General features: G+C 41.9%; 1 protein-coding gene across 2 annotated transcripts in view; it reads right to left on the bottom strand.

Annotated features, from left to right (window-relative positions):
* Nucleotides 1-26,071, bottom strand: part of L3MBTL3 (L3MBTL histone methyl-lysine binding protein 3) — a 147,251-nt gene that overhangs the window by 72,156 nt on the left and 49,024 nt on the right. For both annotated transcript variants that reach the window (XM_029057559.2, XM_029057561.2), the window contains exons 3-11: nt 25,799-25,910; nt 20,753-20,912; nt 19,067-19,196; nt 15,863-15,947; nt 15,440-15,534; nt 12,587-12,691; nt 10,905-11,040; nt 4,605-4,696; nt 2,411-2,562 (exon numbers count right to left, since the gene is read on the bottom strand). In XM_029057559.2, coding sequence (XP_028913392.1) covers nt 2,411-2,562; nt 4,605-4,696; nt 10,905-11,040; nt 12,587-12,691; nt 15,440-15,534; nt 15,863-15,947; nt 19,067-19,196; nt 20,753-20,912; nt 25,799-25,910 — 1,067 coding nt within the window. The remainder of the gene's footprint in view (nt 1-2,410; nt 2,563-4,604; nt 4,697-10,904; nt 11,041-12,586; nt 12,692-15,439; nt 15,535-15,862; nt 15,948-19,066; nt 19,197-20,752; nt 20,913-25,798; nt 25,911-26,071) is intronic.

A 26,071-nucleotide genomic window follows, 5' to 3' on the forward strand; every position in this document is an offset into this window, starting at 1 on the left:
AAGTGCTTAGTATAGTGCTTTGCACACAGTAAGCACTCAATAAAGATGATTGAATGAACATAGTGCCTGCCCCATGTGGGGCTCACGGTCTCAATCATGACATTACAGATGAGGTAACTGAGGCCCACAGAAGTCAAGTGACTTGGCCCAGGTCACAGAGCAGACAAGTGGAGAAGTTAGGATTTGAACTCATGACCTTCTGACTCCCATGTCTGTGCTACATCCATTATTCCACTCTAGAACAGGGCTTGGCACAGAGTAAGTACTTAACAAATACCATAAGAAAATACAGTGCTCTGCACACTGTAAGCACTCCATAAATATCACTGATAGATTGACTGATTGATCAGCCTCTTTGCTAGCCTCCCTCTCCGTCAGTCCATTCTCCTTACAGCTGCCCAGATCACTGTCCCTAAACATTACTTAGCATTCTCCTTCTCTTTCCTCAAAACCTTCCATAGGTTGGCCATTTCCCTCTGCCTCAAACAAAAAACTTCTTACCCTTGGTTTCCAGGCTCTCAACCAGCTTTCCCCAGCTCTAAACTTCAATCTTCTTATGGGCAGGGATAATGTCTTCCAACTCGTGTTATAGTCTCCCAAAATTTTAGTACAGTGCTCTGCACACAGTAAATGCTCAATAAATGCATTGATGGTTTAATTGATTGACTGATAAATATCAGATCTCCTTTCCCCGCACCTCCCCAGCTCACATTCTTTGCTGCTTCCCAAAAAACCTCCTAACTTTACCCTGCTCTCATCTTGTCGGCCACTCATTCATGCTGTTCTATTGGCCTAGAACACTCCCCACTCCTCAAACCTGCCAGACATCAGGTCTTCCCATCTTCAAAGCCCTTCAGATTTAATGTTTAATTTATTTATCCAGCCAATTTTGGACATCTTTCTGCTCAAGTTAAGCTATCACTCAAGCACAGCCAAAGCCTTCCTTTACCACTTAATACTCCCCCTGGACACCAAAACCAACATTTGCAGGACTTTTCTACAGAGTCCTGTAGAAACCCCCATATCCAAACATCCATTAGCCTATACCCACCCCACAGCGTAGTATAGCACCTGGCACACAGAAAGTGTTTAACAAATACCATTTGAAAACCCCCACAAACATTTAAAAATATAATGGAAAATATGATTCGGATAGCCCTGCTACTTAATGAAACAGACTTTTATAAGAAGGAAAATTCACTTCAGTAAATTCTGAGAGACAAATGGAAATCTTAATATTCTCTAACCAGTTTAACTGGATTTTTGTAGGGTATACTACTTATTTTGGGGAAATTTATTAATAATCAGTTAATAAAAATAATAATGTGGTATTTATTAAGTGCTTACTATGTGCCAAGCACTGTACCAATTCGAGTAGATACCAAATAACCAGAGCCTTCAGAATCCATTCCACACAAGGCTCATAATTTAAATGGGAGGGAGACAAGTACTGCATCTCCCTTTTTCGGATGAGTTAACTAACACAAAGAGAAGTTAAGTGACTTGCCCAGGGTCACCCAGCAGGCAAGAAATGAAGCAGGATTAGAAACCAAGTCCTCTGACTCCCAAGCCTGCATTCTTTCCAGGAAGCCATGCTACTTCATTAATTCCAAAATTCAGGAAAACCTTGGGAAAATCCAACTAGGGTGTGAGGATGCTTGGGAAGAAATGATGGTTGGACAAAAGCAGGTTTTCAGGTAGAAGACTTTCATACTAAGCATGACCATGTTCATAGTATGTATGGGAAAATCAAATTGTAAGTGAAAGGCTCTTTATATATACACACTCCTAATTATAGGAGAGTGCTTTATTTCACATTTTAAACTAGGAAATGATTTCACTTAGGCCTCTTGCTGATGGGTTCTTAGAAGTATAATATGTGAAACCAGAGGGCTATTGAGGGGCCTGTTAAATTTTCAAATCTTTGAAATACTAAAAAAAAGAAACTGAAGCATGTTTTAGAAAACCCAATTCCAGTGTGATATAGTCATAACTTAAAGGTGCCAATACCATTTTCATGTAGTAAATCCATATGGCTTTTTTATTATAACATAAATCCAAATTTTTCACTTAAGAAACTCCCAGACTGGAGTTCAGTGTACACAGAAAATGGTAGAGAGAAATATAGATCTAAAAGGTTTAGAGTTCTCAACATGGAAGAATTTTACCACTGTAAAGAAGTAGACTGCCTTTAAACCAAGCAGTTTGCTTTCATCAAAGGGAAAGAAATTCCTCACCCTCTTTCCTTTAATTCAGCAACTCTTAGATTGAATAGGGAAATACAGACTACATTAAAAAAGAGATTGAGAGTGACTACCAAACACAAAATTATTGATGCTGCTGTGCGGTTCCCTCCCCAACAGAAGTTTTCTGAAAGCATTGGAAGAATGCTCACAAAGAAAGATCTTACCAATAGTCATAGCTCTCATCCCAGTTGTCAAAATGCACCAAGAACCGATTGTCTACCATATCTGTTACCGTAGCAACACAGATGAACGTAGGATTCTTTTTATCTACAGCTTCAAGCTTCATCCCCACTCGAAATCCCGATGGAATCACGGTCTACACAAACACAGAGATTTAATTAAAGATAAATACTCATCATAGAATGAAACCCTCCTCTGGCTCCCCAACTCCCACCTCCACCACCAAACCTCACGCTAGTGCATATGTATAATTTCAAAATGCTCTCCTGGTCCCTCTGCAAAGCAGCAGCCCCAAGAGGTGTTAAAGAAAGATGCCTTGTTGCAAAAATGAACTCAAATATCTAGGTCTCCAATATGAGAAAAGTGCAATACCACATAACTTAAATAATGCTTAATAATGTTTAAGCCATATTATTTGATCTATAACAGCAACACTATCTGGCCAGTCTGAAAAATGAATAGTATGACATTGGTTCTAATCCCAGTGAACTGAACAGGTTACCGAACTATACCCAACTGTGAAACACTTTGAATTGGTACAAAACTTGTATTTCTCCTTTGCAACAGTTATGTTTTACCCATAAATAGTTCTATGAGGTCAAGAGAGAAAGGCATTATCATCCCCATTTTACAGATAAGGAAATTGAGGACAGCAAGTCAAGTCAGTTGGTTTGGGCAATGGCCATCCAGTGGCAGTAACGGAACTAGAACGGAGGCCTCCTGAGTCCCTACCAATATTCTTTCCACTAAACTCACAGAACCTGGGACTTGGGCAGAAAAAAATATAATAGCAGGCAAGCACTTTTAAAGAGAAGTGAACACTTTCTTTCCCTTCAAATGGCATAACTTTCCTTTCAGTGGAGCACTTGCTTATTGCAAATGGCAATCAGGGATCCTATCTCACTTCAGTCAGGGGTACCATATTCCCTTGCAGAAGTAAGGATGTGAGTGGGGAGGCAGCAGAGGAACTAAAGCCCTTGGTGAGACGAGATACACAGTGTCTCGATCTAAGTTGTCCTGGTCAATTGAGGTGGAGGAAGGCAAGATGTTAATTAGGCAGGATGGATATTACCTGACAGAAAAGATCACAGGCTACAGCGGAGACCACTTCCACTGTTACCACTAGCACTTGTCCATGTGGACACCTGTCATTTAAGAGATTCTCTCAGTGAAAGTATCAATTCAGTTTTTCGCCCATGAAAAGACTGCAGGGCTATTTTGCCATTGAACACACTTCAGAGATCCTGGTTTTAAAGCTTGATGATGGCGAACACAAAACTAAAGGAAATATTTTTTCTTGTTGTGGGTAGCAAGTGAATGAAATGTGTTCTTCCCTCTAAATGTTGTGTCAGCTAGGATGACCCATTTATAAACACGTGGTCTTAGTAGAGGGAGTTAAGGATGCAGATGGAAAAGTTAAGAATGTTAAGTGGTACATTCCTAATCACTATGATGGCTATCAAGGAGGGCAAAAGAAAGACTATCAGCCATGCCACCCCAGGACATTCCTTGGAAAGAACTGTTCCTTCAAGCATTCCTTTGCTAGTATTCATTCATTCAATTGTATTTATTGAGCGCTTACTGTGTGCAAAGCACTGTACTAAGCCTACACGAGAGAACGATATAACAACAAACCCTGTCAGAATATGGACGGACCACCATTCTGACCCAATAATTGTACATTTTATGCTCTTATGGGAGTGATGCAAAAGGATAACAAGATATGGTAATGGACAGGTATCACACAGAGTACGGTAACTGCCTGGAAAAGGGAACAAACTGAGAAAGACAGGTAGCTTCCAGCTTTGAATGAGCCATATTGGTACTATTTTTCTGGATTGAAAAGTACTGGAAAGTATGCTTCCAGTAATGGCTGGAACAAATATAACTCACTGGCTCTACGGTGCTCTGTATGTGCCATACTGACAAATGAAAATACCCTTAACTTAGTGAGGAGGTCAAAAGACACTTGGGTGACGAACCAACAGAATATTTAACAAAGCCAACAATGATGCGCTAAATGGGGATTTCAAGTTCTTATTTCCAAGAAGGCAGACATTTAAGCAGTAAGAGTTTTCAGAATCCCCATCACCACTTAGGTTCAGTTCTTCCTACATACAACCCTGCTAGCCTTCTTCAGAAGCAATACATTACCAAGACTTAGGGAGAGGGACTTACTGTGTTTTGGTTTTCAAAGAGTGACTTGGGAGCAGCTTGAGCTTTGCACGTCTTCAGGTAGGCCTGCCAATTAAATTCCTCTTCTTTATAGCCTAAAAACACACATACATATGTACGCGCACACATACACATAAAGATTACACATATACCTTATCCGAATGGCGCTCAAGATGGTCTACAATTGACTACCAATAAAACATCTGCTCCACCTGCCACTTTGATGTTTTCAAATCACCTGACGGGGCGATGAGGAGGGGAATTTCTCTAATGGAGGTTTAAATATACAGCAATTTGATTGGCCAGGGCTTCATAAAAGGCAAGTGACGAGGAGCTACTTCAGCTGGAGGGCTTACTTAGTCACACACACGGAGCTGTCAAGCCTAGACTAACAAATTCCTCCTCCAGCTGTCACGGTGAAGAGCAGGACATTGAGAGAGGGGCTTAAGGCACAAAGTAGCTTAACTTCCTCATGTTAGAGCAGCAGCGTGGCTCAGTGGAAAGAGCACTGGCTTGGGAGTCAGAGGTCATGGGTTTGAATGCCGGCTCTGCCACTTGTCAGCTGTGTGAATGTGGGCAAGTCGCTTCACTTCTCTGTGCCTCAGTTACCTCGTCTGTAAAATGGGGATTAACTGTGAGCCTCATGTGGGACACCCTGATTACCCTGTATCAACCCCAGCGCTTAGAACAATGCTCTGCACATAGTAAGCACTTAACAAATATCAACATTATTATTATGTTCCCCAGTGTTTCCAGGCCTATCACAGGGGCATGCAGGGGGCTGCTGACTGCAACCACATCAGCCTTCAAAGACAATTAGGAGCCACAACAGTCAAAGGGACAGCCACTTCCACAAAATCAATGGAAGGCCTGTAGGCTGTATTTCACTCACTCCCACTGCCAGAAGGAGAGGAAGTGAGCAAACGGACATATATTTTACATGAATTTATTTTGTCTTCGAGACCAAGTCTTGATTAGGTCCCACGATAGGAATATCTTGGAAGGAGCTAGTGCTAGGTTGAATTCAAACAGAAGGATTGTGGGGTAAGAGGGGAAATAATAAAGACAACAGAGTAGGAGGGTGTGGAGAATGGGTAGCAGATCTGATTCAGCACAGGACTTGAACCAGAAAAAAATGTCTGAAGACTCAAGATAAACCTGATTTATGTTGATGAGGCTTTCTCCAGTGCTCTCTGTTTTTTCCTCTTTCTCTCTACCATAATTCTTTTCAAGATTGATCTTGTCCTTCTTTGCCTTCCTTACTTTGTACCTGGAGAGGGCTTAAAAGTTGTTCTCAGAGTTGGGCATTCCAGTAGCCATAGCCACATTTTGCTTGCAAGACAGAAGCAGTGCAGCCTATTGGCAAGAGCATGGACCTAGGATTCAGAGGACCTGGGTTCTAATCCTGATTCTGCCTGTCCTGTGACCTTGGACAAGTCACTCAACTTCTTTGAGCCTCAGTTCCTCATCTGTAAAATCGGGATTACATACCTGTACTCCCTTCTACTTAAACGGTGAGTCCCATGTAGAACAGGGACTGTGACTAATCTGATTAACTTGTATCTATCCTAGTGCTTAAAACAGTGCTTGATCCACAGTAAGCAGTTAATAAATACCATAATTAGTTAGACAGAAGTGATGGCAATTTCCCTTGCTTACTGCCTGCAATAAGAAAAACCAAAGGACCAGAGGGCCACAGTCCTTCGTTCACTGCTCTGCCCACTGTGGGTATTTAATAATTAATACTGATGGGCTTGTCTGACGAAAGTCTTTACCGCCTTCCTCTGGGGCCTTAAAAAAGATTCCTCTCCTCCATCCTGCCCTGGATCCTTTCAGTTAAACCCCATTTTGGGGAGCAGAAAAGATCAAAGCTGCTGCAGCACTTTCTCCACACTCTTCTTGTCTAGGTCCTTGTCGTAGTGACACTAAAGATCTCACTGTGGGCAGGGAATAGGTTTACCAAATCTGTTGTGTTGTATTCTCCAAAGTGTTTAGTACAGTGCTCTGTACACAGTGAACACTCGAATACCACTGATGATGATGAGGCAGATTCTGATCCCAAACTGGCAACGGCAATGCGATAAATCCTCCCCTTCATATCAAAGAAATTTTCTACAGCTAAACTAGCTTCACAGTTCCTGTTAGCCTGGGTGACCTACAGTCTTTAAAAGTGTACCATAAAGATGCAATTTATTCTTTGGAATAAAATCTGATAGTCACAGAGGAAAACCAACCCAGAAGAGTAGTCATGTATTTAGACTGTAAGCCCCTTGTCTTAGACTGTGAGTCTCTTCTGACACAGGGACTGTGTCCAACCTGATTAATTTGTATCTATCCTGGCACTCAGAACAGTGCTCAACAAGTAGTAGGTACTTAAATACCATGATCATTACTATTGCTATGTTTTAAGTCATTGCTTGCAGGTATTATCTTTAAATTTGGCCTTGTACTATAAGAGTTGGAGAACTCAAACCTCCAGAAATTCATCTTGGGTCCACATTTCCTGTGTTCTCCAGGAAAGAGTTCTTTGCTCATTGTAGGCAAGTCGCATGTCTATCAACTCTGTTGTACTGAACTCTTTTAAGAGCTCAGTACAGTGCTCTGCACAAAGAAGTGCTAAATAAATACCTTTGATTAATTAGACTGCTAAGGAGTAGTATTTCCTGAGAGAGGACTTCATCTATTTCCTGAGAGAGGACTTAATCTCTCGTTCATGTTTCAAAAGCTTTGCTGAAAGAAAAACTATATTCATTTCTATTTTTTTCAACATCTGGAAATTAATTTTATATAATGCTCAAACCTTTTCTCGTGATTTTTTATTTCATGCACCTATTTTGACCACTGCCCTTATTTCTCTCATCCTGCGAACTTTCTCTACCCTGCTCACATTGTTCTCAAAGGCTAGAACTTTTTCTTCCCATACCCACTAGACCTCTACCTCCCCTAAAATTCCACCTTCTCCAATAAGATTTTTTTATGGTATTTGTTAAGTGCTTACTATGGGTCAAGCATTGTTCTAAGCACTGGGGTAGTTTGTCGGTTTGGACTCAGTCCTTCTCCCATATGGGGATCACAGTCTAAATAGGAGGGAGTAAGATTTAATCTCCACTTTATGGTTGAGGAAACTGAGGCATAGAAAGTGAAATGACTTGCCCAAGGTCACACAGAAAACAATGGCAGGGCCAGGATTAGAACTCAGGTCCTTTGACTCAGAGGCCCATGTTCTTTCCACTAGGCTATGCTGCTTCCTGTGCATTGATCACATTATTAATCTTATCATCCCTTTAGCTGCCTCGTGTATTTATGTATTTATTTGTGCCCATCCTCAGAACCTTTGTGCATATGCCTATTCAACTGAACATTCAATTTTATTTATTTTGACTCCATTCTTTATAAACACCACGACTGTGTCTCTCTTCTGGGAAGGGTGAGAAAGACCAATAGCATGTGCCCTGGACCGGGCTCACCGATGCCCACCAAGCCTGCAGTCAATGAATCTGTCCACTCCTAATGCCATCGGGACTTCCCATCTGTCCCAGCTCCAGACAGAGAATGGCTAAACACCAAAGGCCTTCTCACCTTTTAGAGCACCAGGAAGGGTTTTTGCCATGGCTGTGGTCACATCTATGACTGTTGTGAATATTGGACTCTGATCTTCAATAGGCTTGAAACTCTGCTCTTTCCGCCGTAATACCCTCCACAGTTTGTTAGAGGAATTGGGATTTTAGACTGATTTGACTGTGCCTACAGCCGTTGTCTGTTTGATGTGAGGAGGATAGGGGTTGCAAGCTAAGAAAACAACCTGAAGAAGTGGAGGGAGGATGGAGGTTGAGAAAAGTACAACTAGGAAGCTGGCTTGGGAGGACTGATGTCAGTAAGCTGGGAAGTTGAGAGTGAACAGAGAGGACAGGTGAGATGGAGCCAGATGGTGGAGACCTACAAATATTTCCCTCATTAAGTGAGTAAGTATGTTGTGGCAAAGAAGGAGTCCTGTTCTTCTGCTGTACTTCCAAAGTGCACTGCGTTCAGTTTGGAGCTGAATATCATTGGAGGAAAATAAATATATTTTCCTCCAGGCTTGATTTTGTGTGTGTGAAGATGACGGGACAGCTAGCCAATAAACCACAGCCTTAGGACACTCTGAAATTGAATTGGTAGCTAGTTCTTTAGGAACCAAAATACAACTCAGTGAATTAAAAACTCTTGGAAACTGTACTGGGGTTACAAGGATAAGATGGTGATTCTAGAACATTTTTATATTGAAAAAATGTGAGATTGCACAATATTTTTCAAACACACATCTAGGTCTTACTCTATTTACAAGGAGAAAATCTAACAATTATGAAAAGGGGTAAAATATACATACAATGAACTTCTTAGTAAAGGATCTACTTAAAATGTCATTCCTTTAAGAGTAAAATTTCATTTGCAGTAGTAGGATTTTCTACCATCTGTTACACCACTCTGGAGAATGGCAAGCTTGAAACAGAAAGTGACAATGCACTCCTGTCATAAAATACTTGGAATAAGAGTACTGGAATTAAACATACAGTCCATTTCTCTCACTGACAGAAGCGGATGTTATGTTTTTGAACTTCTGGTATGTCTGAAGACAACTAACTTTAAGTAGGAGACAAAAAGAACTTCCCCAATCCAACCCTCACCAAAATGGGGCTGTAATAGTACTCAATGCCAAGTATAAGAATGATGGGAATTTTTAAAATATCTGATGGCAAGCAAAAAAAAGGAGAAAACAGTAGGCCACTGTCAGAACCACCCAGATGAGGCATAATTTAGATCTTAGAAAATCAGGTCCTCCTTAAGCAGGGGCTGGCAACTATTTTTTAGTAGGAGTCAAATAAAATGGTACCTTTGAACAAATTTTGGGCAAAGTCACATAATTTATGGCTCCCCCATGTGCCTCATGGGCTCTTTGGGCACATAGTATTCCTCCCACCCTCAGCCCCACAGCACTTATGTACATATGTGTAACCTATTTAACATCTGTTTCCCCCTCTAGACTGTAAACTCACTGGGGGTAGGGAACATTTCTACCAACTGCACTGTATTACAATCTCCCAAGAACTTACTACAGTGCTTTGCTTGCAGTAAATGCTTAAAAAAATACTACTGATTGATTAGGTCATGCTACTCATGGCACAATGTGATGGTGTCACTAGGCTATACACCAGCTTCACAGCAGCAGCAGCTAACAGCAACAACTGTTGCTTCCCAGACAACAGTAACATTGGACCACCTCTAAATCCTGGACCCACACATGGAACACCTTGAAAACTGCTCCCCACTAAATCTAGTACATTTCCATTCGCAGAACTAATACTGGTATAGAAGCCTTGGAGATGTGGAGAATAAGCAACCAGAAAAAAGAAGTTGTACTCAACCTTTAAAGACATGTATGTGTGAACCCAATTTCTTCCATATTTTGAAGAGGCACTAAATAAACTAACGTTGGACAGTGACTGGTAAAAGTGGTATTGTGTAGGCTACAGTGGCAATTTTCATATGTTTAAAATCCCACAGAGTGAGCATACACTTTTCAAATACAGAAGAATCGACTTACTATTGCTTGAAAAATTTAAGTCAGCACAAGTGTAAATAAAAGTCTAACACACTTTACCTGTCCTCTTCCTTCCAGCTATTTACCGGGTCAGCCCAAGTTTCTAGGCCCTTGGGGTTCATGTATTTAACAATTAGGGTGCTTGTCAAGTACTATGTGCCAAGCACTGTTCTAAACACTGGGATAGGTATAGGTTAATCAGATTGGGAACAGCCCCTGCCCCACATGGACTCACAGTCTAAGAAGGAGGGAATAGGATCTAATCCCCATTTTACAGATGAGGTAACTGAGGCATACATGTGGTAGATCTGGATTAGAACCCAAGTCCTCTGACTACCAGGCCCGTGCTCTTTCCACGAGGCCACGCTGCTTGTCTGTGCATCTGAAAGACAGTCTATCAGGGTGCTGGGCTCAGTTTGTAGAAAATAGCTATGTCAACCAGACTTCTGAACTCAGACATGAAATAGCAGACAGAACGCAGAATCAGAACCGGGAGAGACCTGGTACCTTGAAGTTTCTGGAAAGAAAGCAGGTAAATAATGAAGGACAGAGGGTTGTCTGCCTATGTGACAGGTGTTTTCAGTACAATTTACAAAGCAAAAATCGATCTCTTTAATTATCCCCCAAACCTAATCACAATTATCTTGAGAAAAAAAAAATTATTGGGCTTCTCAGGAGTAAAAATGTATTCAAAACCAAGTCTTTTTGCAAAATGGTGAAGATACCTTTTGGAGGATTAAGCTTGTGACCCGTTTTTTCACACCATCCAACTGGATGAATATCTACAGCGTCAGCATTCACCCAGAAGTCATAACACTCAGAATAGCCATCGAAGTGAAGTTTTATCCTGTAGCCACAAACCTGAAACATCAAAAAATTCCACTTGTATAAGATCCAAAATTTAACAGCCGCTCCCCACGCTAGCTAGACCTTACACTGCATATACCTTATATTCAAGTGTCACCTTAAAAAAAAACCAACATCGTTTTCACCCAGTAGGAGATAAGAGAAGTGACAAAAGTCAGTGATGGAGGAGCTGGTAAAACAGAATCCACTTTATGGAAGCCTCCCTAATCCCATAATACCTTTACATTAAGAAAGACAGCAGCTCAAAGTTCCCTGTCAGTTCTTCTTTAAGGTGAGAGTTATGTTTCCGGCACTCATGGTCATTCGCTGCACAGCAAGCATGTTGTGACTGACACCAAGTACTTGTTACAAAGCCATTTATTTCCAAAAATGCATCACCACATTGTATCTAGAGCAATGTGCACTGTGGAATGAATGCTGCCTAACTCTTCAATGTAGTTCTCTCCAAAGTGCAGAAGCCAGGGAGAATAGCACTGGTTCTTTTCCATCACCAATTATCAGAGTATTTATCCTTCCTCAATCTTCAAAGGCCTCACAATGGGAGGGGAGAAAAGGGGGGTGGTGACAAGGTTTGCAAGTCTGCATTGTCATTCAATCAGGTACAATGAGATCAACTGGTCAATGAGGTGGCAACCAGGACATTGAAGCTACTCTGGTTACCCAGACAATGTGACTTCATTGCCCCGTCAATAACTATTTGGATTGAAACCCATTCCAGAGGCAGCTGAAATTATTCAGGGAGCCCAGGACCCTAAAGATGCAGGCACAAAGTACAGTGAGTGAGTCAGCAGGCAGGGGTGCAACAATACTGTCTTCATCCAAGTTAGCCAACAACAGGCACAACCAGGACTAGAACCCAGGTCTCCCAACAGCCAATCAATTTATCATATTTATTGAGTGCTTCCTATCTGCAGAGAACTGCAGAGTTCAACATAAGAGGGTTGGTAGACATGTTTCCTGGCCACAATGAGCTTACAGTCTAGAGGGGAGACAGACATTAATATAAATACATTGTGGATATGTACAAAAGTGCTGTGGGGCTGAGGGAGGGATGAATAAAGGGAGCAAATCCAAGTGCAAGAGTGATGCAGAGGGGAGTGGGAGAAGAGGAAATGAGGGCTTAAAAATAAGGAAGGCTTCTTCTTGGAGGAGATGTGCCTTCAAGACGAGTTTGAAGGTGGGAAGAGTAACTCTGTCAGATATGAAGAGGGATGGCGTTGTTAGTGGTCACAGACAGGGCAGTGTTCTATCCACTGGACAAAACAGCAGGGCAAGAGCCTACAATTGAACTGTTTAAAACCAATTCAACCTTCAGAACCAAAATGATTCCACTTTTGTCAACTAACCAGATGGTGACCTAAGGCCAACACATTTAAAAGAAAGGATCACGCTTAAAGAGCCCCCAGCAGAAGGTGAAAAAAATTCCATCCAGATGCACTATTTCAAGCTTCTTCTGAAGAATCTGACAATTTATACACATTTTCCAGTTCTCTGTTCTAGCACAATATTTTTTTTTCCTTTTAAAGCTACATCAGCTTACCTCAGCCACAGTGAGTACACAGTACATTGACTGGTGTTCAGGGTCCACACCTTCTAATTTCATTCCTACTTTGAATCCGTTTTTATTATACGGGAAGGACTGGTACTAGAACAACAAGGGGACAAGAACTTTAGTAAACTAAAATGAATCCTGGGCTTCAGAAAAACTTTAGAGGATTAAAAGGAAGGGTTGCCTTCAATAGCTGCAAAAAAAGTTATTTGTAAACATTTCGGCACCCAAAATTCACAAACTATACAACTTCAAAAATCAAACAAAATTATCACACTAACTTTAAAAATCCAATCTGGGAGGCTTTTATGCAGAAGAGATGCAAAGGAGTACCCATAGAAATGCTCATTAAGCTCTTGGACAAACTCCAGTCAAAGGTGTTAGCTAAAAACTAATTAAGTGCGCTTCCAAGTTATAGAATTGTTTGTTTCCCTAGTTCACTCCTGTTTTGAAATCAATCAATCAGAAGTATTTATCGAGTATTTACTGTGTGCAGAGCACTGTACTAAGCATTTGGGAGAGTATGGTACAAAAGAGTTGGAAGACATGATCCCTGCCCTCAAGTACCTTCCAAAGTTGAAAGTTGATGTGAAGGATGTGAATATCCAATCCAGCTCTGCACAACGGCACGGGGCAAAGGAGTGAGAAGCACTCAGTAAAAGCACTCAGTAAACATGAAAGCACTAAATAAATATGCCTGACTGACCTGCCAATCACCATGACATCCTATTTAATGCCACTCTTGTCCCACACAACCCCATTCACCTTAACTACTGTAGGATTCCTTACGGGTGAGGGGGAACCCCCAGGGGTAAGAATGGGACACCCAGGTCCTCATTTGAGGGAATGTGGGTAACTGAGGCTGTGTGTACCTGACACCGTGGACAGCCGCCTCTGCACTGTCCATTTAGCAAGAGCATCCCTGAGATTCCTGAGAAGCCACGTGGGTGAATGTGACTGCGGGCGCTGACAGAGAGGACCGTGATCATATGCTCCAACCAGACACAATGACCCTGGTCCAAGCATCACAACACAAAAGAGAACAGTGGGAGAATTATTTCTCCCCCCCCTTCTCCCCATCACCTCTGCTGTGCCCTCTGAAGCTGACAGGGAGAATTCAACTCATTCTTTTTTACGGAAATTCCCATGAATGTCCCAGACACAAGAGTCTCACAGGGAGAGTGGTTTTTTTTGTGTGTGTGTGTGTGTTTGTGTGAGAGAGAGATGGAGAAACAGATGAAGAGAGTCAGTCAATAGTACTGAGCACTTACTGTGTGCAGAGCATTTTATTAAGCAATTAGAAAAGTACAAAATAACAGTAAATGGACACATTCCCTGCCTAAAATGAGCTTACAGCCTGTGTGTGTGTGTGTGTGTGTGTGTGTGTGTAATATAAATTTCCCAAGGGAAGAGTATTATTCCAAACATAGAGAATAACCTTATGACTTTATTCCCAAGTGCATTTTTCCAACTGTGAAGGACATCTTTAAAACTTTAATTAAGAGGCACGAACCATGGAATCCAGGAAGGTTATTTGAGGTTTGAGACAGGGAGAGAGGGCCATGCTATCTAACCTACTTTAGAAAGACTCTGAGGGAAATGGCCCTTCCACTGATATATTTCCCTACATTCATGCTAACAGAACACTATCCCAATGAGAGTTCCTTTTAAATAATAACTGAGAGAGTTAGATAATTAAACGGCACTCTTTTTTTTTGAAGAGCAAAAGAAAGCCAGTGGTGGTTATGAATTTTGCGACAAAAGACTAAGATACAACCTGAGCCAGGGCAAGATCCAGCTAGGAAAAGCAAAGGAGACATAGGAATGGGGAAAGAGAGGTTAGATGCCTCTAAAGGATTCTGGGACTCACAGTCCCAGAAATGCTGTCTGGCTTGTCTGGGAGGCCACTGTCACCAACTTGCACTCTCCAAAAATTCAGGACTCTGGACATTGTGGAGATTACCCTTAAGGAAGGGCACAAAATGATTTAGACAGTTTTCTGGGTCTCCAACACTACTTGGCACATTTTTTATGGTATTTGCTAAGTGCTTACTATGTGCCAGGCACTGTACTAAGTGCTGGGTAAATATATGGTGATCAGGTTGGACAAAGTTGCTGTCCCTCATGGGGCTCACAGCCTCAATCTCCATTTGATAGATGGGCTAACTGAGGCACAGAGAAGTTACTTGCCCAAGGTCACAATCACCATTTATGAAAGTTGGATACACCATCCTTTGGTACATACTATAACCTCTGGCATCCAGAAGATTCTTAAAGCAGGGCAGGTGGAAGACACTGATGGGGCATTCTCCTTCATCGGAGCCCAGTGTGGCCCCATCTGCCATCACCGAAGTGAAGGTCCTTCCCATGAGCTCCTAATGCTCGAAATGTGAAAAAGGATGGAATTGTTGAACTACATCCATCCCTGCTGGGAAACAGCAAAAACAACTCCTCCCTTTTTTTGTAATGTACTGCTGCTTTTGCTGTTACAGATTTATTACTTTTGCCGTATTTACTAAAATTCATTACATTGATTCTTTCCTGTGTCAGTTCCCGCACTTTTCATTTTGCGTGTCACCTGAAGGACAGGGCGCATGTCTGAAACACTAACAGTAAGCACTTAAAGAATGGAATCAATAATAATAATGGTAATAAATTTAAGAGGGTACATTTAGCAGCAATTTAAGTGAATAGAAAATTCAAGGAAACTGGGGAGTTATCAATTAAACAGCATTCAAAACCTGTCACTTTAACCAAGTGAGAAGTGTTGGTGAAGGGACAGAAATTTTAAAGGGTGGAAGGATTTCTTTCCCTTTAAAAACTTCACTCCAAAGGCCTGCTTACCTCTTTGAAAAGCTTAGTAGGCACTGCTATAGCTTTCTCTTCTTCCAAATATGAAGCCCAGCACCAGGCTTTCTTTCCCTTGGAAGGTAAACCAGCTAATTAAAAGAGAGAGGAGATACAATAAAAAAAAATATTTTAGGCAACTGAGGGCACTTGCCAATTCTCATTCTTCAATCCAGTAACTACATGAACTTACTGTGTTCAAGGTTCCCCATAACCTAGTGCTTTAACTTTTATTCTCATGCTAGAACATAATTTATCAATGTCACAGGAAAAAAAACACACAATTTTCTGCACATCAGCGTTAAAACTCATATTGATTGTGCATAGCATTCTGGTGTGTCTAGAATTATAAGTGATTGATATTCTTGCTCCTTTATCTAAAGGTCAAAGAATGAATCGTATCAACTACCATTAATTTACCTTGTTTAAATACAGTTGCATCATTCCGTCTTTTCCTTCGGGCTCTCTGAGATCCCCGCAGGATCCGCCCGTCATGCCTGTTCTCCTAGATTAACACACAGAGGTCATGGTTTTAAAGCATTTTATCAATACCAAGGTTCAAAAAGGTGCTTCTTGATTAGATTTTGGGAGCCTGCCCCTTTGTTTATTCTTAAAAATGCAATTCTACCCTCTGCAAAGGGGAATGGCCATGTGTGAATACAGCAGATGGGAAGCAGAGTGGCCTAGTGGAAAGAGCATGGGCCTGAGAGTCAGGAGACCTGAGTTCTAAACCCACTCCCCCTTCTGCCTGCTCTGTGACCTTGGGCAAGTCATTTAATATCTCTGTACCTCAGTTTCCTCATCCGTAAAATAGGGATTCAATACCTGTTCTCCCTCCCCCTTAGGCTGTGGGCACCTTTTGGGAGAGGGATTGTGTCTGACCTGAGTATTTACACTAGTACTAAGGGTACAGTACTTTGCCCCTAATAAGCACTTAAATACCACTATTATTATTCTCTCTCTCTACCATGCTCAAACATGGGCTGCTTCCCAGCAGGCCTCTCTCCCAGAGTAAGTTCCAGAACACAGCAACGCCTGGTAGCTTGGACTTTACCATGACCCGGTGTGTAAACTCATTATGGGCAGGGGATGTGTCAGCTAATTCTGTTTTGTTGTATTTTGCCAAATGCTTAGAACAGTGCTCTGCACATAGTAAGCAATCAATAAATACCACTGATTAACTGATTGCTCCAAGAATATGCTGAAAGCCCTTCTACAGTGTGACCTTGAAAGCACTTTGTTAACTCACTGAGCCTGGTTAGAAGAAGGGAGTTTCTCATGTTACCCTTAGGGCAACACAAACAAAATAATAATAGTAGCATTTACTTGCTTATTATGTATCAAGCACTGTACTAAACGCTAGGGTAGATGAAAAAAAATCAGGACCCACAATAGAACTCACAGTGTAAGCAGGAGGGAGAACAGGTATTGAATATCCATTTTGCAGACTGTGGGAACTGACTTGCCCAAGGTCACTTAGAAAAATGGCAGAGTCAAGAGTAGGACCCAGAGCTCAGTTTTATTTATTTATATTATTGTCTGTCTCCTCCTCTAGACTATAAGCTCACTGTGGACAGGGGCAGTGCTCTGCAAACAGAAAGTGCTCAATATATACAGCTGACTGACCGAATCTTTAACAAGGAATAAACTTAAACTTCCAGTTCTGAACAAGACCAATTCTAACCTTGTCCATATGACAAATACTGTTATTTTCCCTCACTAAATTCCATGTGAAAAACAGCTACTTTTGCTGGGGTCCTTTCAGGACAGGCTGAACTAGAGCTCAGTTCCATAAGACAAAAGAGTTTTTTGGTCCATAAGACAAAAAAGCTGTTGTTGTGATCATATGTAGCCTACTTACCCAAGAGGTTAGAATTACAGTTGTGCCATGAAATCTTCCATGGCTAAGAAGGGAAGTTGCTGGAATTTTAATTAGTAATTATTAGTAAGTAATATTATGACAAACTAAAGTTATGTAATTCCCACATTGCGAAGAGCCTGAGAATGGTGTAGAGAGGCTACATTTTTGGGGGTGCTCCAAAGGAGCCATACACCCAAAGGGAAGCCCCTTTCCCTTTCCAGTTTTGGGGGGTTTGGGGGTTAGACTGGTTGTCTATTGAGCATGTGCAATAGTCACACATGGAAGTTTATGTTCTAGACTCTAACTGCCAGCAATGGAAATGGCAATCCAGATGAGTTGAGCCCTCCAAATGTACGTAGGCACACATCTGTAATTTAATCCCTACTCCCAACCGGTCCAGATTGACAATCAAACTGGAACCAGAACTGGCCAGGCACTAGTTGAGTGGGCCAGGTCCCAGACTTTCAACCCGTGTAGGATTCTCTGATGCAATCAATAAATCTGTGGTATTATGGAGCACTTACTGTGTGCAGAGCACTATACTAAGCACTTGGGGGAGTACAATGCAATATAGTTGGCAGATACATTGCTTGCCCACAACAAACTTACAGTAAAGAGGGGGAGACAGACGTTAACATAAATAAATAACTTCTAGATAAATACATAAATGCGGGGGGGGCTATGAGTAGGGTGAATACCAGGTGCTGAAGGGGCAGCTGAGTGGCCCCTAAAATGAAAAGGTGAAATATTAGTCAGGGAAACCTTTCTGGAGATGTGATTTCAGAAAGACTGTGAGCAAGAGGGAAAAAACTGCAGGTAATGCAATGCCATTGCATTGAAGAAGGCAGACGGGAATGTTGGATAGTTTCCAGTATGGAGTTTTAGGGTGGCAGTGGTCCAATTGGCAAAGAAAGAGCAGGGAAACAGACAGAAAGTTTTCAGGATACATACAAGCTACATGGGGTGATGAATCTACCAGAGCTACTTACTCCAAATGCCTCAGGCTCTAAGTTGGATGGACGGGGTGGACGCGTGGGCTTACGGGGTTCCCCAGGTCAACTGAGCGACTCTGGATCAAAGGGGCTCCAGTCCCTGGCTGAGGAAATAGGGCTCCATGGATTTCCTTTCCACTGCTCCCTACACTAAAGCAGTCCCCAACACTAGAGATGGCAGGCAGGCATTCCCAGATGCTGCTTCTGCACATCCTATCCATGGGACCACTAAGTCCCTAATGACAACTTATCAGTTGGTTATAACAGTAACAGTAGATTTTTATTGAGTGCCTTACTAGATGCCAAGTACTGTACTATGAGCTTGGGAAGATTCCAGATAATTAGATTGGACACAGTCCCTGTTCCACTTGGGGCTTTACAGTCTAATTAAGAAGAAGATCAGGTACTGAATTCCCATTTCACAGATGAGGAAAGAAGGCAATGGGAAATGAGTGTCCCAAGATCGCACAGCAGGCAAGTGGCAGAGCTGGGATTAGAACCCAGGTCCTCTGACTCCCAGGCCTGGGCTTTTTCTTTTAGGCCACTGTGGATCGTCTGTGGCATCTGACTCATCACCTATGAAGTGGGACACTGTGTATTTAGTTAGGTATCTGCTTCTGGTTCCACATTCCCATTGTTTGTTTGATGAGTATTATTCAGCAATTTAATCTGAGTAGGCATTGTAGCCTTGTATGTGCTACAACAGAATAAACTCTTTCATTTCTTCCCACAAAATTGCCCACACTGTTCCACCACATCTAAGATACATACAGTTTCATCATCCTTCTCCTCTCCATCTTCCTTAGGATCTCCTTTCACTGGTAACTTTGCTTTTCTCTTCCGATTACATTTAGCATCATCTTCTTCATTGTAGTCTACATCTTTTTCCTCCTTCTGCTCTCTGTCAGGATCAAAAAAAAAAAATGAGGCATATAAGATACCCATTCCTTTGGTAAAGAAACACACAAGATAACCCTGTTTCATGTAAGGAAGAACTGGGAGGCAAATTGGAAATTAGATAAATCAATAATAGTATTTACTAAATGCCTACATACGCATCACTGTGATAAGCATTTGGGAGAGTACTATAGAATTAAGAGTACTCAGTGAGCTGACAATCTAACAGGGGAGACAGATGCTAAAATACATTGCATTTATTTTATTCCTCCTACAGATAAAAGGAAAAAAATTGAGTATTAAAGATATATACACCTATATCTGATATGAGGAGGTTAGGTGTCAAAGAAGTGCTGAAATGGCAGTTGGGGAATATAAGGTAGGGGGACTAGTGATCAGTCAGAGAAGTCCCCCTAGAGATGTGATTTCAGAAGGGCTTTGAAGGTAGGGAGTCCAGTGGTCTGTTTGATGTGAAGAAGGAGGGAGTTTCAATTAGGAGATAAGGTAAGAACATAAGGTCTGTGCCAGGAGAAATGAGATTGAGCCTGCAAAAGAGGTTAAGAAAGAGTGGCCAGAGAGATAGGAGGAGAACCAGGAGAGGACAGTGTCAGTGAGGCCAAGATTGGATAATGTTTCCAGAAGGGGGTGGTCGATGGTGTCAAAGGCAGCTCAGAGACCAAAGAGGATTAGGATGGAGCAGAGGACGTTCTGAAAAAATTAGTTTTACTCTCGTATGTGTGTATATATGCATATGTAGATAAAATATAGTCTATCAAAATGCGTATTTTTATCACTCACTTTGCATGTAATGCTTTTGTGCAATTGGGGGACATTCTTCTCAACACGGTCTGGATATAACACACCTAGGCAGAAATGGTTTTCTGCATACACTAGTGTTGGTCAAGGTGTGAGAATGTAAGTTTCTGTGACTGTGACTTTCTTTCCAAACACAAATCCCATAGCACAGAAGAATTGATTGTGTATATATAAAAATTATTCTAAGAAAATTTGTACCAAAAACTTAATGTCTCTTTAACAAATTAAACTACATCGGCTATTCCCAAAGTAAATTATCTTAGACCCTTGCCTGCCAATGTTTCCATCCGTGCTGTATGAATTGGGCAGATTAACCTTAACTCCTGGTTAGAGTCACACCATTTAGTTCAAAGTGTTCTTATTCCAGTGAATCCCTCACAGCCTTGTCCCAACGAGGTCCTCCACTCCAAATGATTTCTTATATCTGGGAGTTAAAAAGACCGCAAATGACTGGTGCCACCACTCCTGTGTTTCAAAAATAGGGAATGCCCCTCCCCCACCTGCCAAAGAGCTAATGAGTGAACTGGAATAGGTACAAAATTAGAAGATCAGACACAGTCCCTGTCCGACTCAAGGCTCACAATCTAGTGCAAAAAGGAGGTAGAAAGAGAATCCAGATAATGTAGAAAGCACACAGAAGTGAGAAATTACAGGACAAGAGAGGGATATTGTAGCAGTAATAGAGAATTAAGTTACTGTCAGAGACCACCAATGGGCATTAGCAGAATCTTTACCAAAACCTACTTGTCTTTGTGCTGGCGAGCACATTTTTGGCTGCAGAATTTCCCTCCCGAAATAAATTCATCCACAGACCCGTACTGATAACAATTCTCACAGAACAGAAGTCCATCCATTTTCACTGTTTCCTTTAACTTCAGGGGTAACGCCGTCTTCTCGGAAAATGCTAGAGAAAGAGAATAATAATTACGTGGAATAGTGAGAAACTACAAAGCAGGTCTTGTCAAAAAAATGAAAGCAAAAGCATTTTGAAGACAAAAGAGTAAAACTAAGGGGGGCTACCCTTTCAGACTGCCTACCAAGGTTCTTGGGTGACCCCGTCAGGATCATAATTCTGGAAAGGAAGGAGCTGAGCTCTGTTCCTGCCCAATACAGCATTTTTTACTTCCTGTAGGAGGTCAAAGATGGGTCAATTCTTTGCCAATAGTGATGAAGACAAAGGTATAGGGAGAAGCAATTTGGGGGGCTGCTGTAATTACTATGCAGTTCTACCAGGATAACACCCATACCCTCCCAAAGCTGTTCATGTATATCTATTCCTCATTTTTCCAAAGTGCTTTTACATCATTATCCTCACAAAACTCTAAGAAGGAGTGAGGGGAATGTATTATTATTCAGATTTTACAAATGAAGAGAATGAGGCTCAGTTAAAGTAAATGACTTGCCCAAGGACACACTCTAGACTGTGAGCTCAACGTGGGCAGGGAACATGTATACCAACTCTATCATACTGTACTCTCCCAAGTGCTTAGTACACCGGTCTGCACACAGTAAATGCTCAATGAATATAATTGGTTGATTGACACATAACAGGCCACTAGAGATCAATCATTCAATTACATTTATTGAGCACTTCCTGTGTGCAGAGCACTGTATTAAGTACTGGAGAGAGTTCGCACATGGGAAAGTTCAGTATAGCAGAATTGACAGATATGTTTCCCTCCTACAATGAGCTTAAAGTCTAGAGGGGGAGAGAGAGACAATATAAATAAATACATTTTGGATATATATGTAAGTGTTGTGGGGCTGAAGGAGGAGTGAATAGAGGGTGCAATTCCGAGTGCAAGGGTGACACAGAAGGGAGTGGGAGAAGAGGACATGAGGGCTTGCACAGGGATAGCCTCTCGTAAAAGATGTGCCTTTAAGGCTTGCAAGGTGGGGAGAGTGATCATCTGTAGGATATGAAGAGGGAAGGCAGAGGCAGAATGTGGGCAAGAGGTCAGTGGCGAATTAGACAAGATGGAGGTACAGTTAGTAGGTTGGCCTTTGAAGGGTTAAATGTGTGGGCTAGATCATAATAGAAAATTATGGAGGCAAGATAGAAGGGGGCAAGGTAAATGAGTGCTTTAAAGTCGATGGCAAGGTGTTTTTGTTGGATGTGGATGTAAATGGGCAACTATCAGAGGTTCTTAAGAAGTAGGGAAACATGGACTGAGTGGTTCTGTAGAAAAATGATCCGGGCAGCAGAGTGAAGTGTAGACTGAAGTGAGGAGAGACAGGTGGCAGGGAGGACAGCAAGGAGGCTGATACAGTAATCACAGTAGGACAGGATAAGTGATTGTAATAATAATAATAATAGTATTTGTTAAGTGCTTACTATGTGTCAAGCACTGTTCTAAGTACTGGGTTGGATTCAAGGTAATCAGGTTGCCCCACATGGGGCTCAGTCTTAATCCCCACTGTACAGATGAGGGAACTGAGGCACAGAAGTTAAGTGACATACCCAAGGTCACACAGCAGACAAGTGGTGGAGCCGGGATTAGAACCCAAGTCCTTCTGATTCCCAAGCCCGTGCTCTATCCACTAGGCCATACTAATTTTCTCCTGGCTTTTCTAAGTCTGCTGCAAAACCAAAGGCAAGTTACTTAACTCATTAGTGCCTCAGTTTTCTCATCTGTTCAATGGGGATAAAAAACTCCTGCCTCTCCCAATCTTACATGGCTGTTCTGGGAATTACTCTCGCTGTCTTCAAAGCCTTACTGAAGACACATTTCCTCCAGGAGGCCTTCCCAGGCTAAGCCTCACTTTTCCTTATCTCCCACTCCCTTCTCTGTCACTCTGACTTGCTCCCTTTGCTCTTACCCCCTCCAAGCCCCACAGGACTTATGTACATATCTATCATTTCATTTATTTGTATTGAGCTCTGTCTCCCCACTCTAGACTGTAAGCTCGATGTGGTAAGGGAATGTCACTGTTTATTACTTGGCTGTACTTTCCCAAGCACTTAGTATATTGTTCAGCACACCGTAAGTGCTCAGAAAATATGACTGAATGAATGAATGACCTGAAGTAATTGATGTGAAAGTGCTCTGGAAAGATAAAAGTGTTCTACATATACATGGCAGTATTATTTCTCAGGCCGGAACACACTAGGTTTAGTTAGGCTCCTTAGGATTCTGTAATTTGTGTAAACACTTTGACCCCAAATTTCTTCTCTCCTCAAACTCGTCACTCTCACAGTGTGAGAGAAGAGGGGAAGGTATGCAAGCGGGGAAGGGTGCCTTGACATCCTGTTTTTGTTGTCTTATGCTGTCGAGTCATGTCTGACCCTAGTGTCGCCATAGATACATCTCTCCCAGAACACCCCATTTCCATCTGCAATTGTTCTGGTAGTGTATCCATAGAGTTTTCTTGGAAAAATACAGAGCGGTTTACTATTGACACCTTCAGCACAATAAACCGGAGTCTCCACCTTCAACTCTCCCCCATGCCGCTGCTACCCAGCACAGGTGAGTTTTGACTTGAAGCATATTGCCTTCCACTCGCTAGTCACTGCCCAAGCTAGGAATGGAAAGGACAGGCCTGCTTGACTCTCCCTCCCTTTGGCGAGACTGGTAGAGTACTGGAAACTCTGCAGGTGTGACCCTGAGAGATGTCTCACATCCTAGTTTTCAGCAAAAATAATGTGATTAATCTGCCTAATTCATCTATTTCTTATTTATGACCTCTGCAAATTGGAAATAGTAACACTTCCATTCATTCAGTCATATTTATGAAGTGCTTACAGTGTGCAAAGCACTGTACTAAGTGCTTGGGAGTGTACAACATAACAACAAACTGACACATTCCTGCCCACAACGAGCTCACTTGCTCTTGAACACAGTGCCACTATGCTATCCTTGAATCAAGAAGCTGGAAAAGCAGCATGATGCAGTCAACAGAGCATGGGCCTGGGAGTCAGAAGGTCATAGATTCTAATACTGGTTCCATCACTTGTCTGCTGTGGGACCTTGGACAAATAACTTCACTTCTCTGTGCCTCAGTTACCTCATCTGTAAAACGGGGATAGGGACTGAGTCCCACTGTGTCCAATCCGATTTGCTTGTAACCACCCCGCTGCTTAGTAGAGAGTCTGGCACAAAGTAAGTGTTTAACAAATACTGCAATTATCATTATTATTCGTTCTACAATCTGAGGTTGGGGGCATTCAGATGGATTAGCAATTGTCTTACTAAGAGTGCATTTTGAAAGCTGCTGAAATACAGCCTGGCCTAGTGGAGAAAGTACAAGGCTGGGAATCAGAGGACCTGGATTCTAATTCCTGCTCTTCCAATTGCTTGCTGGGTGACCTTGAGGAAGTCACTTCACTTCTCTAGGCCTCAGTTTCCTCAACTATAAAACAGAAACACCTGTTTCCCCTCCGAATTAGAGAGTGAGTCTTATGTGGGACAGGAACTGTGTCTGACCTAATTAACGTGTACCTAGCCCAGTGTTTAGAATAGTGTTTGACACATAGAAAGTACTTAACAAATACCATTAAAAAAAAGTTTTGTCTGATTTATGCTAAGTGAATGTGCTGTACAACATAGGCACATTTTACAGAATTTGGTGGCCACTGTTTGCATTATTCTGGTTATGTTAGTTACAGTTCAATAGCACAGGCGCTTTCAATCCAACACAATGGGGTTCTTTGCCATTCAGTGCAACTCGCCTTGGTAAACCTAGGTTAGGCTTGGGGAGGTAAGGTGGCAGATGCTTGAGGAGTCTTTCCTGAAGCACTTCTCAAATGGCCCAGTTTATATCCAGGCCTCCCTGCCCTGCCCCAGTCAGTCTTACCTGACGGTGGCAGCCCTGTAGAGGAAGCGAGGATGGGGAGGTGGGAGAAGCGAGGATGGGGAGGTGGGAGTGGGAAAAAAATCTATAAAACTCAACATTACTAGGGACAATATGGTGACATCAAGTAATCCTGAGGCAGGACTGGGAGATGAGCATGACTAATGTACTACTCAGTCTTCATGACCAAAATATCTTGGGTTAAGGACAGACATGCCCTGAATGGTTGGTGGCTATAACCCAAGGTTTTAATGAAAAATTCAATGGGGAATAGGACCAGTTACTGTGGTAGAAGATGATCATAAAGGATACTTTCGGAGCTGAATTATCTCATTAATTTGCAAATTAACACGTAATCCCAATCAGATTTGAGGATGTTCTAAAAATACACAAATAACCTAAAGAATAACCTCTATTAGAGTAGGTCTAGGAGCAGTGGCATGGTGTCATTAGTCTGCTGTATAGCCCAACTTCACCAGAAAACTGCCATGCTGAGATCTGAAGGTTGGTTCTAAACAGCTGCAATTGGCCAAATATCTGACTCCAAACCTGCTTTTGCTTGAGTTATCTGGATACCAGACAGTCAGCTGTCCATCACAAAATTAGCTGGGTAATTGCATCCCTTCCACTTTCTCTTCTGCTAAGGAGTCCTGCCATTAGGAAAACAAGGCTACAGGGATCCTAAAACATCAGAACTAATTCCACTTCTTTTATTACTAAAGAAAACACATGAGCACTATGTGGGACAGGATATGTCCAACTTAATTAATTTGCATCTACTCCAGCACTTAGAACAGTGCTTGGCATGTAGTAAGTGCTTAACAAGTAGTAAGCACTTAACTAGTACCATCATAATCATCATTATATCAGGAATATCACCGAAAATTCCAACTTTTCTCAGCATCTTTCAAAACCAATGGCTGATTTTCTCAGTGGCTGACAATTTGACAACTTTCACATCAGAAAACTAAAATCAACCCCAGAGAAGCTCTTTCTGACCTTCTTGTGCAGTTGGTACCATCCATGTGGTAGTGGCTGTGGCTTTTTTAACACTTTCCATCTCCGTCTCATCAGTGATCACTTCCAGAGCTCCAAATTCATTCACCCTGAACTGTGGAGAAGACATCAGAATAAGGCAGGATGTAATGAAATACAACTGACATTTGTGACGATCACCAGTATTTGTTGAGTCCATTCAAAGACTTCTTCTGACGTGCAATCACCTTAAAAGCACTGTATCATCAAAAAGAAACCAGAACCAGGCTCTTCAGA

Source organism: Ornithorhynchus anatinus, chromosome 2, assembly GCF_004115215.2.
Source record: "Ornithorhynchus anatinus isolate Pmale09 chromosome 2, mOrnAna1.pri.v4, whole genome shotgun sequence".
Taxonomy (NCBI): domain Eukaryota; kingdom Metazoa; phylum Chordata; class Mammalia; order Monotremata; family Ornithorhynchidae; genus Ornithorhynchus; species Ornithorhynchus anatinus.